This window comes from Camponotus vicinus, unplaced genomic scaffold (genome assembly GCF_025532165.1).
Source record: "Camponotus vicinus isolate PSW18456_S1 unplaced genomic scaffold, iyCamVici1.0 SCAF_4, whole genome shotgun sequence".
NCBI classification, from domain to species: domain Eukaryota; kingdom Metazoa; phylum Arthropoda; class Insecta; order Hymenoptera; family Formicidae; genus Camponotus; species Camponotus vicinus.
In genome coordinates, this window is record NW_028141976.1 from 21,681,357 (window position 1) to 21,700,087 (window position 18,731).

Sequence of the window (18,731 nt, forward strand, 5' to 3'; positions counted from 1 at the left end):
GGGATCCGCGGCACGAGCGATGGACGAGGGGGTCCGCGCGGGTAGGGGGGATCCGCGGCGCGAGCGATGGACGAGGGGGTCCGCGCGGGTAGGGGGGATCCGCGGCGCGAGCGATGGACGAGGGGGTCCGCGCGGGTAGGGGGGATCCGCGGCGCGAGCGATGGACGAGGGGGTCCGCGCGGGTAGGGGGGATCCGCGGCGCGAGCGATGGACGAGGGGGTCCGCGCGGGTAGGGGGGATCCGCGGCGCGAGCGATGGACGAGGGGGTCCGCGCGGGTAGGGGGGATCCGCGGCGCGAGCGATGGACGAGGGGGTCCGCGCGGGTAGGGGGGATCCGCGGAAAGAAGACGGTGGTGTGAGAAGAATAGCGCTACGTGTGGGAAAAGGATAGCGTAAAGTGTGTGAAGAGGACAGTGCGACAAGGATGACACGTGACATCATCAACATGTGACAAGGATGGCGTCAACGTGGGACAAGGACAACGCATTATAAGATGCCACATAGGTGGGAGCAGGACGACGCAAAGGTAAGTGAGTGATAGCGACGAGCTTGTGAATGAGAGAGAACGATAATAGCGCGAAGAGAACGCATACGAAAGAGAACTATAATATCGCGAGAACAACGTGTGCGAGAGAGAACGATAATAGCTAAGATAACGCGTGCGAGCGAGAACGAAGATATCGCGAGACTTACAACTAACGCGAGACTTATTGTTAGAACGATAGCGCGTACGAAAGAGAGAGAGAGAACGATATTGCTATACTTACAACTAGCGCAAGAGAGACGCAAGGGATGGGAACGCAAGGAGAGGCGCGTAAATAAATACATTTCTTTTCAATACTAAATATAACATTTATTTTAAAATGTGTGTGTGTGTATTATACAATTTGTGTGTGTGTGTGTGTGTGTGTGTGTGTGTGTGTGTGTGTGTGTCTAATAAAATAATAATATAATAATATAAAATTTAAAATTTAAAAAATATAATAATAATAAGAATAGTAATATAATAATATAAAATTTAAAATTTAAAAAATATAATAATAATAAGAATAGTAATATAATAATAAAATAAAAATATAAAAATATAAAATACATGGGGAGGCCGCTCCTGCAACAGAAAAAGAGACATTTCATTAGCTTTATTTTAATAATTAATAATAAAAATTATAAAAAATAGATATACCTTAGCCCCCTGGGGCTACTAAGTCCTCCCACTCCTCCTCTTCTTCCCAATCTTCCTCTTCTTGGACCCATATCTCTTCTTCTATTTCTTCGTAGGGCTCTTCCCCGAAGAGCCGCCGCAGATCAAATATATCTCCATCTAGGCCCTCCGGGGTGTCGCCCCACACGTCTCCAAAATTCTCCCTCTCGGCCCGGCGCACCGCCCGCACCCACTGGCGGTGCTCTATGTTCATGAAGCCCGGTATGCGGACTTCATCCTGGAACTACATAAAAAGTATAATTAATATAAATACAAAATTTTTTACACTTTTTCACAAAATAATCACAAAACACTACTTACGTTCCACGTGAAAGTCATGTTGAGTGCTACGATACATAATATGTCCATCAATTTCGTCTTCCAGTCCTTGTACAATGATGCAAGATGATCCATTGTTTTTTAAACTTTTACACACTTCTTACTCGCGCACTTCTAAACTCTTTCTGATGAGAGAACGAGGTCTCGGCACGAGATTTTATAGCAGAGATGCGACATTATCACCATATCAAAAACGCGTCGTAAGACAAAAGTATACGCGGTCCCATGCAACTCTCAGCGTGGTATATAATATAATATTAATATTATCATATCGCTACTTTGTGAGGAGACAACGAGGTCTCGACACGAAACTTTAGAATAGGGACATATCATTATCGCTTTACCAAAAACGCGTCGTAAGACAAAAGTATGCATGATATAATATAACATTATAATGTGTCAACCCTGCTCGAACGGTCATCGAACGCAAACGAACGCTCGTCGAACGGTCATCGAACGGAAACGAACGCTCGTTGAACGGTAATTGAACGATCATCGAACGGAAATGAACAGTCATCGAACGGAATTGAACGGTAATTGAACACCCGTCGAACGGAAACGAACGCCCGTCGAACGGTAATCGAACGGAAACGAACGGTAATCGAACGGAATTGAACGGTAATTGAACGCCCGTCGAACGGAAACGAATGCCCGTTGAACGGTAATCGAACGGAAACGAACACCCGTTGAACGGTCATCGAACGGTAATTGAACAGTAATCGAACGGAAACAAACGCTCGTCGAACGGTAATTGAACGGTAATCGAACGGAAACGAACGCCCGTCGAACGGAAACAAACGCTCGTTGAACGGGAATGAACGCTCGTCGAACGGTCATCGAACGTAAAACTATATTCAATTATCAAATATTTAAATGTTTTATCATGTACCACAATGTAGTATCGAAATACAATATCTGTGGCAGCTGTGTCGCGTACGGAAACACGATACTGCACACGTACATAGATAGAGATGAGGAAAGAAAGGAGAGAATAAGAAAGACGATAAAAATATATTGCATCATCAATTTATTATAAATATGGATTCGATGAATCATGATGTTTCAACCACCAATTATAAATCTTAAATACATTTTCTAAAGCACAATTTTTTACATGATTTTCACAACGTACAGTATTCTTAACATCTAACTTATTTAAAGAAGCTACATCCTCATAATCTGCATCCAAAGTTTCGATAATCACATCGTTTCTTGCATCATTGTCCAGTATATCGGCTAGCCATTGCCGTTTTTCATGCCCTTTAACGTACACGAGAGGTGACGCATCATCATCCTCCCCCGTTGCACCCATCACCGCTGTCGTAATTAAACGTTTCGATTTCCAATATGAAACGTGTCCATCATTCCACGATAATCCATGGTGATTTTTCATCAACCATAAAACCTGACATCTCTCAGATTTTGTGAGCATGTGCCATGGTTCGGGACATGTAAAAATATAATGAGAAAGTACGGATCCCTTTCTCAGAACAGCAGCTTCCTTCACGACAAAATTTTTCCCAACGATAAATCCTTGTAGATCCACAAACGTTGGCACAGCCATGATGACAAGATCCGATCGCAGACTGATGTCGATCGTCAAACATCTCAATCTTTTATATTTTTTCATATGCAATGGAGGGGATATTTGCTGACTTATGTAATTTTGCGGACTACATTGGTCAATGGATTATATTCGACAACCCGATCGTGCAAGATGAGACAGTAGGCGGTAGTATTCGCCGGTATATTTTCCCTGCATTCAAACTCTATTCTCACGTCCACGGTAGCAGTTTTGACAGACTCGTTTTGTCGCGAGCAATCAATGACCGCGAGAGGACCGCAATGTAGAAACTTTGAAATGGTTAATAGCGTTGCATTATCATCGCATCCATAATAAGATTTGCGAAAACGAGAGTACATGTTGAATAGAACGGCGAATCTATTTTTTTCAAAATCTAAATTTAAATCATCATAGGGATAAAATTCCGAGTTTAAATAGAGTTTAACGTTGGTTAATTTGCAGTCATCGAATAATGTAACATCTTGTGACACTGAATTCTTTTTACCAGTTTGCAATGCAAAGATCACGTATCGTGGTTTCTCTAGCTGGGAGGCGGCTTTCACGGTCCATGAATGCTTAGTCGTGCTATGCAGCAGAGGAAATTCGTATAGATCCCAAGATCTGAAACTCATATTCAAGTATCGTCCGCTTTCCAACATTCGCAACATCGACAATTTATTAATCTCGTTCAATATTACATGAGGCATACGCCACTGTATCTTGAGTAATTCAATCTCTGCCTCCGACGATGGGTGTCCGAATAGACAATTATTATCGTTGCGCGAACGTATCAAAATCAATTCGTGACGAGCGTTAATCACAACGCGTTTATAATCTTCGCAAAATCCCAGCAGCATGTTGAGCGGTACACAATAGTTGAAATAATTTTTGTCACCATTGTACGTCAAATCCCACGCAGCGTTCTTCAAGTTTATACTTTTCTGGTGCGTTAGAGAGACATAATTTTTGAGCGTCGAAGTTATTCCAACATTTCTGTTGCGATCAATCTCTACTCCGTCGAGTTCGTATCGAAGCTCATCAAACATGAATGCGACGCAATTGTTTCCCAATACAACCTTCATTTCGTCATTCGCTTTACGCACATTAAACCTTCCCTCGATGTAAAGAAAGCTTTCGCACGGTAACGTGTACAAATCCTGATGTTGTATAGGTATTCGTATCTCGTCGCTGTATCCAAGCATCGTATTGGCGTACGGATTGTATGTATGAGTCTCAATCTTGACGATGCGATCGTCAAAGACTGGTTCACCTCCGATATTCAAAATATCAATCATTCTTTTCGTACGATGAATCCCAATGATTTTAAAAATTCACGATTCAACGCGCTCAGCTTCTTCTTAATGGCTATCTTATTATTGTCACCCGATACCGCAATAGTATTGTCCCTCGTAAAAGTATTGTCTCTCGCGTGCTCCGTTTCGTTCAGCACGAGCATACTATGTTTGTCGCCGCCGTATATGCAATCTTACGGTAATTTCCTCTCCTCGAAAATCGAGCAATCGACCTCTTTGATCCACAATACGTATTGTTAAATCCGTAATGCTCCGTACGATGATCGGCAGGTAAATGATCTGTGCCGGCGTTTCCGATATCTTATATCCTGGTGGTACGCTCGGTGAAAATTCATGTATTGTGTGTACGCGCATGCCATTGCTGTACGCACCAGTAGTCATGTTACATTCTATACGAATAATATTTACGTTTATAATATTAACTGGTTCGTCCGATTCGTACCACTCGCGAGGTTGCAATATACGATTCGATGAGAATCCAAGCAAGGATCCTACATTGTTGGGTTTGGTAAAGTTTATTCTGTAGGCACATTTGATTTCGCTCTTTAGCGTGCTATGATTGGCGCGGAGCGCTATTGGATATTCCTCATCATAATCGTTTTCAACATCTCTGGAAAGGTGTTCATCTTGCAAAATTGCACGTTTGAGATAGTCATTTATAGCGTGCAATTCGTACGATCCTTCGGGAATCGTAATTTCCTTGTCGTCGTTGCCAAAGTAAAATTTATTATTCAAAAAATTTACGTTTGGAATCGTATGATAAGTTTCAAAATCCGTTAATCCAAGCTCGTAATCGGCATCAGTCAAATCTATAGCGGGAAAATAGCTTACAGCGAGAACGCTGCTTCTGCCAGTCAACGTAAGTGTCAGTGACATGTCGAACGAATACTGAGTCATGACGATGGATTGTCAGGCTTTAAATTGATCGTCGACTGTTTGAAGAAATTTTAAACACAACTGTCCACAGATGCTCTGATTGTAACTTTGATAAGATGCATAATTGTATTCAATTTTCACTCGTCCGAAATATCGCACAAGTTCCTTGGGTGGTCGAAGGTTTCCAAAACTGTCGAAATATACGATACGATCTCCCCTCTTTGCGTACGCTACCCAATGAGTACCGGGACCATCAACGTCATCCAAATTGACGATACCGCTCTCGTTTCGTCGTACACTGCTTATTGGTAAATTATTGCGCATGAAAACACCTCTAAAGAACGGTATGTGCATACGTTTCGCCAATTGTTCCAATTGCACGTTAGTTGTCGCACCCGTAGGCATTTTTAATGTTTTTTCGACGTTTTTTTTTTTCTCTTAGACTTTGTTGAGAATCCCTGTCCACGCTTGTACGGAGCGAGATAAAGTCCGCGACCTTCCATAGCGCGATTGTGACGCTGCAACTCTTCCAGCTGACGTTGCGCCGCCTTGCTATCGTTTACCGCCTTTGCGATTCCCGCCGCACCGCCGGCCAAAGAACCGACAACTCCCAACAACGGTAAAAGTGGTAAAATACCACCGCGTTTCGCTACTGGAAGTATTCGTTTTTTCCTCCTCTTTGTCGTCGATGACTTTTTCATCCCCATGCCGAGTTTTGTCTTTGCCTTCATTGTCGCCCAAACAGTCGTAGCGGCTGCTCTTTCACCAAGAGTCGAATCCCTCGCGGTAATGCGTTCTCGCGCTCTTGCAGCTAGTATGCGATCCGCGACGTGTCGTTGACCGAGGTCGTTGCTTCGCGAGTAAGCAATGTCGTGCTCGCGACAAGCGGTGTCCAATGGATTGATGCCTCGATCGCCTCTAGCCAATCGTTTCTCTAATCGAGTTCCCGGGCCGCAAAACTGATAACCGGGAATATGTAATTCGATGGGAAGAGCGTTTATCGCACGATTTAAGAGACCGCTACCTCTTACGATTCTCGCTGACATTCGTAGCAATTTTTTATTAACGGTGGTGGACCGTCGATGTGTGTTCGCATCCACGGCTGATTGTAATGTCGCATGCACGAACGATATTGTCGAACCTCCGAATCAGCCTTTATATATTCTGGAAGCTTGTCCCACAATCGTTCCACGTAATCACCAAAATTTTGTAGTAAAACAATCTTTGGGATATACTGCAGTTGTTCGGCGGTAAGCCGGAAAATGTCTCTTTCATCCGACAGAAGGAGAAACATTTTGATACTGAACGGTTTCGAGTTGAGACACCTCTATAAATAGGTCTCCCCCCTCGTGATCATTCGCAAAATTGATTCGAAAGAGAAAACATGCGGTTCGTGCGACAAGCGCGGATAATCAAAGTATCAAATTTCGACGATAGACTAATATCGGAGAAAAAAGTACGCAAGCATGGAAACATGCTACCGACTACTATACGCGGTATCGTTTGCGGCCCTTCAAACTGCGGTAAGACAAACGTGTTGATTAGTTTGATAGAAAGTCCGTACGGTGTACGTTTCGAGAACGCGTACGTATACTCGAAATCGCTTCAACAACCGAAATATAGATACTTGGAAAATTTATTAGCACCTATAGACGAAATTGGCTATTTCACATTCTCTAATAACAGCGATGTCATTCCACCGAGCGAGGCGCTTCCGAATTCCATCTTTATCTTTGATGACGTGGCATGTGACAAGCAAGATACGATAAGAGAATACTTTGCAATGGGTCGACACTCGAGCGTCGACTGTTTCTATCTTTGTCAAACGTATGCCAAGATACCTAAGCATCTTATACGCGATAATGCGAATCTTTTGATTTTATTTAAACAAGACGGCACAAACTTGAAACATGTATACAACGATCATGTAAATACCGACATGTCTTACGACGATTTCCGCGCATTGTGTCAGAAATGTTGGCAACGCAAATATGGCTTCGTAGTCATTGATAAAGACAGCACGTTGATCAATGGACGATATAGAAGAGGATTTAATGATTTCGCGATACCGTAAAGCGATCAGTCGTCATCGACACATTGATCAAGCATCATGAACGACGATCGTGAAAAGATTGCGATAGAGATTGCAAAAATGAGCGAATCAATTCGCAAAAAATATCGCGCTTTGAAAACTGGTAAAATGGAGGAAGACGTTGCATTGGAAAGACAATTTAAGCCAATTACCGAACCTTTAAAACAGCTTATCGAAAATACTGTGGAATCTGATGCGCCGAAAATTGAACCATTGAGTTTAACGTTTGGAGAGAAGCACGAGGAAAAAATAAAAGAGTCGAAGCAAGGAATAAAGCGAGCACGGATAAATATGCCGATAAACGATTCGCCGATATATTCGACACCGAATCGATCGAAACGAAGGAAACAATTTTCTAATATGGCTACTGTTTCTACTCCGATAAAAGTACAACCGCGTCAAACAATACCATCCCCGTCCGTCGAAGAAATTTATGAGACCACGCCCGATTCGTTTGTAACATCGGTCCGACATGAATTAGAAACGTCCGAAGGTCAGAAAACGTTCCGAGATCATTTTGGTCCACTAGCGCAAAAATATATAGGAGCTATCATGAGTGTTGATAAAAATAAGAGTATGGATTACGTCTACGGTGTTAAATTTACCAGCGAAGGAATGATGCTCGGTGATAAACGTTTCGATGTGGACATGGAAGATAATATAATTATCGATGGAATAAAATATACGGGATCCGAAGGTATCTACGATTTGATTTTTAGAAAATTTCCCAATCATAAAAAATACACTCAAGACGATTTGTATAAATATCAAAGTATATTAAAAGCAACAAATGCGCATAAACGTGACAACAAAGTTAATAATCCTATTAAAAGTAACAAAGGATACAAGTACAAATATATAATTGCACCATTATTCCCCGATAGAAAGGTGGGAAGAGGTATAGACGCGCCGCACACCATGACGCTAAGCGACAACATGATCGATTACGTGCATTGGAACGATCCCAACGAATTGGTAGATCGTTTGCGATTGCTGGACGCCTCGCGTCGAGCCGGCAACAATGCTCACGACAATGAAATCTTGTCAATTATCGAAGAACTTCGCGAGGCTGGCATTATTATAAATTAAACTATGCGTCAACGATACATGTCATTCCGTCAAAGTTCTCGGTACCGAAATGTCGATTAATAAATTTGGATTATCGCTCGGAACGTCGAATAATTTGTACTATCAATGGAATGGATTATTGAGAAATTACGTTCGCGATAATGCTCTCTGCCAGACTACTACCGGCTTTGACGCAAGGTCGCGCAAGATTCAACGTGTAGCGCAACCGGAAACTGATACTGACGCCGTCAACAAACGATATGTGGATAAACTTTTGAGAGATCGACAGGGAGAAATTGAGCAAAAAATTATCACGCTTGAAACACACGTGCAGGCGCTACGAATAATGATGGATGAGATAAAGAATGTGCTGAGATATGCAACATCTGACTCGACACAGTAAACGAGACATACTAATATCGCAATATTAATTATGCCTCGATCAAACGTGCGAAAGAAGATAAACACCTCCGAAAAGCGACAACTTGTCGAGGAACTACATGCTCCGGCGAGAAGAAATTTTCCACGAAGACGCGTCATTGTATGCGGATACGACGATCTGTGGCAGGCGGACGTGGTCGACATGCGTTCGTATTCTCGACTCAACAAGGGTCATAAATACATACTCACAGTTATCGATGTGTTGAGCAAGTATGCGTGGGCCGTACCGCTCAAGAGCAAGAGCGGAAACGAAATGTCCGAAACGATCGCAAAGATTATTGGAGACGATAAAAGGTGTCCGAAAAATTTTCAAACCGACAGAGGAAAAGAATTTTACAACGCGAGTGTGCAGAAACTCATGAAGAAACACAACATTAATCATTACTCGACGTATTCCATTATGAAAGCCTCGGTCGTGGAACGATTCAATCGTACTTTGAAAAACAATATGTGGAAAATGTTTACGCTCAACGGAAATTACAAATGGATCGACGAGCTATCTCGACTCGTTGCAGAGTACAATACGCGAAAACATCGCACCATCGGTATGAGACCTGCCGACGTCACTCCAGCGATCGCCGAAAAACTTTTAAATACGGTGTATAGCAACGTAAAAATTGCGGCTCCGACAAAATTTAAAGTAGGCGATTCGGTACGCGTAAGCAAATACAAGACCATCTTTGAAAAAGGTTTCACACCTAATTGGACGACCGAAGTTTTTAAGATTGTCGAGGTGCAGAAAACTAATCCCGCGACATTCATACTCCAAGATTCGCGTGGAGATCCCGTCGCTGGAGGATTCTACGAATACGAATTACAACGCGTCGCTAATCCCGACGTATATCTCGTGGAAAAAATTTTGCGGGAAAAGGGTGATGACGTATACGTGAAATGGTTGGGAATGGATAAATCATACAACTCTTGGATACATAAAAATAGTGTATTATAAATATTTATTAAAATAATATACATATAAACTATATAAATAATTTAATATATAAATATTTAATAATATAAAAATATATAAAGTGTATTAAATATAAAAATATATACATGGTTATGTACAAAATATACAATTAATAATAAATAAAATATACATTTATTTACAATGGTATTCTATAATGTCCCCACGGTAACGTATCGGTGGTTTCGGGTACGATATACCGCTTATCGTCGTACGGACTCAGAGCAATTTTCGTCTCGCAGATCGTGTATACTTGGTGCAGTTTAGATCGTATACACGACTGCTGACGCGTCATTTCAATTTCTTCTTTCAAACACCGCATGTAGTCGTCAAACGTTATCGTTCTCGCAACAACGTTACTCTTGACACCTTTAACTTTCTTCGTGTCCTTTTTTCCATTCACTCGTAACGCGTACATCTTTGCTCTGAGCCCGACGAATTCGGTCATTATGGTACCGTTGTTTTCGTCCTTCATCAGGCCCGGTACCTTTTTATTTACAAGCGGTATACCATACGCATTATCCACTGCATAATCGCTCGTGTCGAATCTGATGATATCGCGCTTCATATTCTCATACACATCCGCGCACTCAATGTGATATATGAGACTATCCGTATCGGTGTACATTACCTGGCATTTGTCGCGATACATTGGCGTCATATACTCGTGATGAAACTCGTACAAACATGTCTTGGATATGTCGAGTATGCACATACCCACGTAAATCGGTTTGTAGAATTTCACCTCGAGTTTGCGCAATTCCACAGCGATTAAGTTTTCTGAAAAAACGCTTCTGCTGTGGAAATTTGGTTTCGCGATCATTGCCTCTGCGCCATACCGACCATCCCACTTTGTTAACAATTTAACATCGACACGATTGCGCACATTTTCCATCGTTTTACCAAACACTGCATTGTTCATTAATTTATATAAATTTTTTTCGAAATCATTTTTAGCCAATGTTCTAAAATGTGTATTTAATTCTATGTAATTTCGAAGCCACGGAGATTGTGAAAACTGTAAAATTCGATGTATTTTTGTTACGCGAAGACCGTGACGCGTACACTGCTGCAGGTTGCGATAGTGTATCACGTAACGCTTCTTATCGTATAGCGTTGCAAGCAGTTTAAATTCCCGCTTGCCAGGTGGTTTGTCGCGTGTCGGGCAAAACGGCAGGTCAGTGTGCGCATCGTGAAGATGTTGCGGGTACTCGAGGTCCACTTCGAGGACATAGCCTGTAGGCGAATCTAGCGTGATGGATGATACATCAAAATTGGTCACATCGTCGACCCATTGAAAATTGGCGTAAGGCAACGGTTGACACATTGCCCATCCGTACAAATTATTTACATCAAAGTACATCAAGTACGATGATGGTTTCGATGGATCGTACGACTCCATGTACTTGTTATTAGCGCGAGCGTATCTACCCGAACATTGACTCAGACCGCCGCGTATACCACGTTCGATGAACATAACCATGTCGATGTCAGTAAGCAGCTCGAACGTGATCTTGGTATGTTTCAACATGGCGTCCCACGTGTATCCGGGGAGAGTATAGTAATACGCGGGGTCGAGTCCGTAACTTTCGATACATTTATCTCGAAAGTTTTCGAAAATGTCGGCTAATAACAAGACATCAATTTTAAGATATAAATCGCTATATTCTCCTAGCGTTCGAATGGAGAATCGCGTCCAGATGTTCTCGGCGTGCGCGTAATCGCTCTCGGATACAGTGTCACCGGTCAAGGAACTGTAAAACGATTCGCGCGGTGGTAAACACGTATCTTGCAACCTCTCTACAGAGTCGATGTATTCGTACGGAAATACACCTTTTCGCGTTAACAAATTGAAATTTTCTGTTGATAAATTTTGAAATTCTGATTTTAAAATTTTGAGTTTATCTTTGTCCAAAAACGATGCCAATTTGTCGAGACTCGATGCGAGAAATTTGAATGAATCGATGAAACGTAATTTTACATGATTTTTTGATTCTTCATCCATACAAACATCTTTTGTAAACGAAATATATTTCTCTTTTGTTATCGGAAGTAACTCGATTTTCCCTTCGAACGATGTGGCTATTTCCTCGATAATGAAATGTGAATCATAACCGGATAAATTGTGAAAAACTATGGGAATACAAAAAGATTCTTTATAATTTAAATTGCAATTTGAGTGTGCTGGACCTCTGTACCGCCCGGTCAGATGGCAATGATCGCGAACGCGTGTATCGTCTTGCACGAACGGTTTTTCGCATATATGACATTGAGTGGCGCTATGGAATTTCTCCCACTCTTCGGACGTCAAATTTACCATGGGGACATTTGTTTTTAAAATATTTTTTACACGTAACGCTAAATTTTTGAGGTCTGCGGCGAACCATGCTATACAATCGGCGCTACGACGCGAATGATATGCCGATAAAGATTCGTCGTATGAACAATGTACATAATAAGCTAAACTAAATACTTGGTGATGTTGATATGCGTTTTTCTCTTCTTCCGTCTTGGCCAGAACGCATTCCAGGTCGGCGTAGACCACAAATGGAAGCCGCTCCTTCCGATTAAAGTTGTTGAACGATAACCACTTGTCCTTATCGCTCGGCAATCGGACAGCGCAATCATTCATCTTTCCACAGTCGACCGTATGCGACTGCAACTTGGTGTCCGAATTAAAATAATGCAGGCATCTGTAAAAGAAAAATTTTTTTAGATTTATATACAATTTGCTACATAACTTATAATTATTCAAATTAAACTTACCGATCGCAGATATATTTTGGATTCTTGTGTTTGCTCAATTGTGAGCTCACGAGCCGGGATAAATTCTTAATCCAAGTGAAATGTCCGACGCTGTTGTCGTCTTCAATGTACAGCAAGTTGATATGCTTATCCCGCTTCTGCTCCGTAAGACGCATCGGGACAATGCTGTTCTTGTCTTCGATGCTGTACACATTTATAGAAATGTCATTGGCAAGTTCAAAATTTTTTATTTGGTTCACAGTCACTGGAAACTCAATGTTCTGGAGATTCAGCACTGTCGTGTAATGCGGGTACGATGATTCCCGATTCGTGTCTCTTTCGGCGGGGTATAGGGCGGCGACCACTGTCCACGCGAAACACGCATTGTCTTTAGATTGTACATTAATCACCGCTCTTTTCAACATAATCTCCCGCGATAATTTGATGTGACACCCCGCACGCATAGGATTATACTTATTTATATTTACAGTTAAATTTAGTATTCGCGACAAAGCCCACCCGCTATCGCGTTCCTGAAACTCTTCCAGAGACGCTAGGGTGGGTTCGATAACACGCCGTTCGTACCACTCGCGTAAATCGGATGTGCGAAAGAGTTCATAGTTTCGCGTATTGATACTTTTGTTGGCGTGTTTATCCCCAGCCACGAATTCACCGTTAAATATAGTGTTCACTTTCACATTACAGTGTTTTTTCATAACGTCCTGCACATGTTCTATCACTATGTCTTTGGCGTCATCGAGAAATTGGCGAGGTTCAATGTGATTATAGTTTATCACCGCACCAGTCGATACGCGACTCTCGAACGCCGTATCAATCTCGCGCCACACAAGTCTATTTTGACGCGCGCTACATCCGGCACCCGCGTGTACGAAACGTCCACGTACCGAATTTTTCAACCCTTCGAGGCGCGCGATCCGAGCAATCAGCGATTGTCGATTTCCGATCGATAATCGCGGTCGCTTGATGCGACTTTGCTCTTCCAACGACTCGATGTATTGGTCGCATCGTTGTTCCCACACAATGTAATCTTCCAGCGAATCAATCAATGTGGATTGCTCTCGCAAATTTTGTTCCTCCATATTGTAACACACTTGCGAAATGCGCTTCCCAATGATAGTTCCGGATGTACTTTAGCAAAATTACTGGCGGGGCGTGCCTCTTGATCATGATTTATATACTGTCTCGTGCATATCATCGAACATTCTAGAATGATTTCATCTTAAAAAATTCCCCGGAATAGCGTGTGCAATTTAACCTTGATAATTTCATGTTTTGTCACGTACATTTGAAAAATCTGATGTGGTTGCATCGGGAGCAGCCGTAAAACGGCGCTTGATTTTAGCACATTTAGCTAAATCTTTGTCTAGGGGTGATGTGCGTTTTAACCTTGGCGGTTAATCTTTGTTCCGATGCACATCTTAACCTTGAAAATTTCGCGTTTTGTCACGTACATTTGAAAAATCTGACGTGATTGCATCAGGAGCAGCCGTACATCGACGCTCGATTTTAGCGCATTCAGCTAAATCTTTGTTCTGATGCGCAATTTAACCTTGAAAATTTTACGTTTTGTCACGTACATTTGAAAAAATCTGACGTGGTTGCGTCGGGAGCAGCCGTACATCGGCGCACGATTTTAGCACATTCAGCTAAATCTTTGTCTAGGGGTGATGTGTGTTTTAACCTTGACGGCATGATTTATATACTGTCATGCATATCATCGAACATTCTAGAATGATTTCATCTTAAAAAATTCCCGGAGTAACGTTTGCAATTTAACCTTGATAATTTCGCGTTTTGTCACATACATTTGAAAAATCTAACGTGGTTGCGTCGGGAGCAGCCGTACACCGGCGCTCGATTTTAGCGAATTCAGCTAAATCTTTGTTCTAGGGATGATGATGTCATCGCAGCCGTATATCGGCGCGACAAAATTTTAGAGGAAATTAAAATGTCGTGTCAGCAATAATCCCCTCTACATTGCAATTTGCGATACTATTTGAATTGATATTAATTCTAATACGATCAGTATTGCATCAATCGCGCGTGTGAAAGGTTCACTGAAGAAATCAACATGAATTTTTACGTTCCGATTCGAAACGGTGAAACTCCACCGTGTAAGAAGCAAAAATGTGACACGTAAGTTTCGATCTTTAAATATTTAATTATTTAATTTTTTTAAATATTGATCTAATTTATATATTTTTATAGCATTCAGCCTCGTCGTGCGACTCGCATACTTGGAAGAAGATACGCTCTAACCCCAACGTCGTACAAGTATTTGGACATTGGAATAAGCGTTGGAGCTGTGTCGTACGTGGAACTGATTCTCGGTGATAATCGAGGCAATCAAATAGTGTTGCCTTTTTCAACGTGGAATTTGTTGATGCAGAAGCAAGCAGACATTGAACAATTTCTACAATCGACTGCTCTCGCATTAAGGATTGGAGATTTATCGATCGAAATGTATCAATCGAAAATTGTAAAACTCACATTATGTGACAATTCTTTGTACATGAAACCACCGACATTATTACATTTATTTAATTTTGAAAATTGTATCGATCATATGCATAATTGGTTATGCGAGAATACGTATCTCGTAAATGAAAAATTTAAACAATTTGAAACTGTTTTACGACGTAACAATATTACTACTGTATGCGATGCTGTAAAAACGATACGTGATAGTGACGTCTTTAACAGCGAATCATTAATCGATTGCGAATTATTAACATGTGCTGTAAATGATATTCTTTACGATGCGTGCAATAAATAATTATTTTTATTCCATCTATGATTTTAATTCTTTCCTTCCATACGAATAAGAATAGTTATACTTTTCTCAACACGCTCCGCTAAAGATGTAGAGAAATGCTGAGGTAGATGAGACGTGATGCTCTAGTTGGAATGAGACAAAAGATATTAAAAGATATATAATGAAGAGGAGCCTGCGACATTAGAATATTATTTCTTTCGTTGTTCTGTGCTTGTCACAAAGTTGTGGAGAGTGTGTGAGGAAGAAAAGTGAACAAAATTATGTGTATTCCTAAACCATACAAACCGAGGTCCGATCCTCGCTTTTACTCTGATCTCCCGAGAATACACATTGCAAAATGTTTCTGGACCGAATCCTACCAACGTCGAAACCGACACTACTGCAAGGATTGTCGGTACGGATTTTATCGAAATTATGCATTAAAACATAATTATTTCCACGGGTTCTTCGAGGGACCGTTTACACCGTTTAGGTGCTGTCACTGCGGCACGGAGGTAACGGTGATAAGATCTGTCCTAGACTGCAAGGATTGTTACCAGGAATATTGTCATACGTTCCGTACCCTCAAGAGACAAGGATATGATGTAGATAATATGTCCATCATAGTATATAATACTGACCGAATGGAAATATGGAAGATACATTTTTTACCATCTGAACCTCCTAGTATAGAAGAGCAACGAGAGGAGTTGCTGGAACCTTATTACATGCTGCCTACTCAGAGCGAAAATTCGGCGACGCGTAACGAACTCTTCTTTCAAGAAACATAATTTGTAAGTAACTTTCAATTTATAATATATCAAAAGTTCTAAAATAAATTATTAAAAACTATTCAAATGTCTTTTTCTGTTCCAGGAGCGGCTCCACTCAGCCCGGCACATCGACCCCTTAGCATTCTAGGAGCGGCCTCCTCCTTAGCCCGGCGCACTCCCCCCAAATATATTATTCTTATTATTTTATTATTATATTATTATTATTTTTTTTTTAAATTTTAAATTTTATATTATTATATTATTATTTTATTAGACACACACACACACACACACACACACACACACACAAATTGTATAATACACGCACACATTTTAAAATAAATGTTATATTTAGTATTGAAAAGAAATGTATTTATTTACGCGCCTCTCCTTGCGTTCCCATCCCTTGCGTCTCTCTTGCGCTAATTGTAAGAATTTATCGTTCTCTCTCTCTCTTTCGTACGCGCTATCGTTCTAACAATAAGTCTCGCGTTAGTTGTAAGTCTCGCGATATCTTCGTTCTCGCTCGCACGCGTTATCTTAGCTATTATCGTTCTCTCTCGCACACGTTGTTCTCGCGATATTATAGTTCTCTTTCGTATGCGTTCTCTTCGCGCTATTATCGTTCTCTCTCATTCACAAGCTCGTCGCTATCACTCACTTACCTTTGCGTCGTCCTGCTCCCACCTATGTGGCATCTTATAATGCGTCGTCCTTGTCCCACGTTGACGCCATCCTTGTCACATGTTGATGATGTCACGTGTCATCCTTGTCGCACTGTCCTCTTCACACACTTTACGCTATCCTTTTCCCACACGTAGCGCTATTCTTCTCACACCCGTCCCCCCCACCCGCGCGGACCCCCTCGTCCATCGCTCGCGCCGCGGATCCCCCCCCCCCTACCCGCGCGGACCCCCTCGTCCATCGCTCGCGCCGCGGATCCCCCCTACCCGCGCGGACCCCCTCGTCCATCGCTCGTGCCGCGGATCCCCCCTACCCGCGCGGACCCTCTCGTCCATCGCTCGCGCCGCGGATCCCCCCTACCCGCGCGGACCCCCTCATCCATCGCGTGACGTCATCATCCCCCGCGTGATGTCATCATCTCCGCGTGACGTCATCATCCCCCGCGTGACGTCATCATCTCCGCGTGACGTCATCATCCCCCGCGTGACGTCATCATCTCCGCGTGACGTCATCATCCCCCGCACGTGACGTCATCATCCCCCGCGTGACGTCATCATCCCCCGCACGTGACGTCACCCCCCCTCCGCGTGACGTCACCCCCCCGTGACGTCACCCCCCCCGCCCGCGGTTCCCCCTCGCCCCTCACCCCCCCTCGGAGCCCCTGCGTTAGAAACCTCATAGTCTTACTACTTATAGGATTAGTTAATCATGCATAATAAAATATTCGACTATTAATATTTATTTAAGAAAAAACATAATTTTTCAGTATTAAACCGAAAATTATGGTTTCATCTCTTCATATTTCTGAAAATGCGATTGCGAGAAAATGTAATCGTTTTGAATAAATATTTTCTGTTAAAAATGTATTGCGCGTCGGTTTATTTTATATCTTTTTATCGATTTTATATCCGTCGATATTAGTTGACGTCGTGCAAGAAAACGATGAATAAGGAAACCGTGTAATCTTCAGCTTCGCGCGGTTTACAGTGTGATAACGGCGGATAGTTTTTCGGGTTCTCAATTTCCGCAGTGATGTGTACCTTAATGTCACATAAATCATTCTTCAAAGTAGTATTTGTAACAAAAAGTACGAACGCTTCAGATACTCTATATCCGATATCACATGCCGCGCGTTGTTTTCTTCATCCTTTACATATGATAAATTGTTCGCACGAGCAAAATAATTTTGCCTAGTAACATCATACATATTGCAATACAATAAATGTATATAACACACATATATATATGATATTTTTGCATATATATATTTTTTTTGAAACAAAATAAATTTCTAGGTTTTCTTTTATATATATCTTATAAAAATAATGATGAAATCGATCTTTTCATATTATATTTTCATAAAATTCTATCTTTAAAAATGAAGAATATGTGTGTGTATGTGTGTATGTGCGTGTGTGCGTGTGTGCGTGTGTGTATGTATATATACACATATCATTGTCATTTAAAAATTGAATTTTTATCTTGAGCGAAGACCAATTCTTATAGACATTCTTTGAAATACGGTTTTTATTAAACATTATTCCTTTAAATTTGCATAAATACATATTTAAAATAATCTTTATTTTCTTTGCTGAAGATTCTTTGTCTCTCGGTTATTCTTGCAGTATTAAATTTTCTGTATAAGTGATATGAGAGAAGATCATATATTGAATTGACATTTCAAAGTTTAGAAATGTATATAACTTTGCGAATTCGTAAACGGTTTCAGTTGATTTACGTGAATATGATTTATTTATATCTTTTTCGTACTGGGCAATTTGAATTTTATAGCGTCTAAGTTTATGAGCCGTTCAAATTTGCGATCTTTTTCGCGGCCATTCCAAGTTTATTAAGGCGAATGATACGTCAGTGACACTTTACCTGTAGAAAATTTC

General features: G+C 41.5%; 4 protein-coding genes across 7 annotated transcripts in view; 2 read left to right on the top strand and 2 right to left on the bottom strand.

The window, feature by feature from the left end:
• LOC145969900 (zwei Ig domain protein zig-8-like) overlaps positions 1-18,731 on the top strand; it is a 248,016-nt gene that overhangs the window by 84,421 nt on the left and 144,864 nt on the right. The window lies entirely within an intron of this gene.
• On the bottom strand, positions 918-2,449 carry LOC145969846 (uncharacterized). 2 transcript variants are annotated; one of them, XM_083096125.1, is made up of 3 exons: positions 1,523-2,449; positions 1,184-1,445; positions 918-1,108 (listed from the first exon to the last, which is right to left on the bottom strand). In XM_083096125.1, exons 1-2 carry the CDS (start codon positions 1,613-1,615, stop codon positions 1,185-1,187), a joined length of 354 nt encoding a protein of 117 aa, XP_082952251.1. In that variant the 5' UTR covers positions 1,616-2,449; the 3' UTR covers positions 918-1,108; position 1,184. The 2 variants fall into 2 exon arrangements, with proteins under 2 accessions (XP_082952251.1, XP_082952249.1); XM_083096123.1 differs by having other exon boundaries at positions 918-1,445.
• LOC145969845 (uncharacterized) lies at positions 7,404-15,414 on the top strand. The gene is made up of 2 exons (XM_083096122.1): positions 7,404-14,760; positions 14,833-15,414. The coding sequence occupies exon 1, from the start codon at positions 7,404-7,406 to the stop codon at positions 8,472-8,474; it is 1,071 nt and encodes a 356-aa protein (XP_082952248.1). The 3' UTR covers positions 8,475-14,760; positions 14,833-15,414.
• LOC145969844 (uncharacterized) lies at positions 9,821-16,979 on the bottom strand. The gene is made up of 2 exons (XM_083096121.1): positions 12,625-16,979; positions 9,821-12,551 (listed from the first exon to the last, which is right to left on the bottom strand). Exons 1-2 carry the CDS (start codon positions 13,701-13,703, stop codon positions 9,998-10,000), a joined length of 3,633 nt encoding a protein of 1,210 aa, XP_082952247.1. The 5' UTR covers positions 13,704-16,979; the 3' UTR covers positions 9,821-9,997.

Excerpts from the sequence above, each read along its gene's own strand:
- LOC145969846 (XM_083096125.1), bottom strand. The coding sequence starts at position 1,615 with ATGGATCATCTTGCATCATTGTACAAGGACTGGAAGACGAAATTGATG. Across the intron at positions 1,446-1,522 it reads ACATGACTTTCACGTGGAAC|TTCCAGGATGAAGTCCGCAT; the intron begins GTAAGTAGTGTT and ends CTTTTTATGTAG.
- LOC145969845 (XM_083096122.1), top strand. The coding sequence starts at position 7,404 with ATGAACGACGATCGTGAAAAGATTGCGATAGAGATTGCAAAAATGAGC.
- LOC145969844 (XM_083096121.1), bottom strand. The coding sequence starts at position 13,703 with ATGGAGGAACAAAATTTGCGAGAGCAATCCACATTGATTGATTCGCTG. Across the intron at positions 12,552-12,624 it reads CCAAAATATATCTGCGATCG|ATGCCTGCATTATTTTAATT; the intron begins GTAAGTTTAATT and ends TTTCTTTTACAG.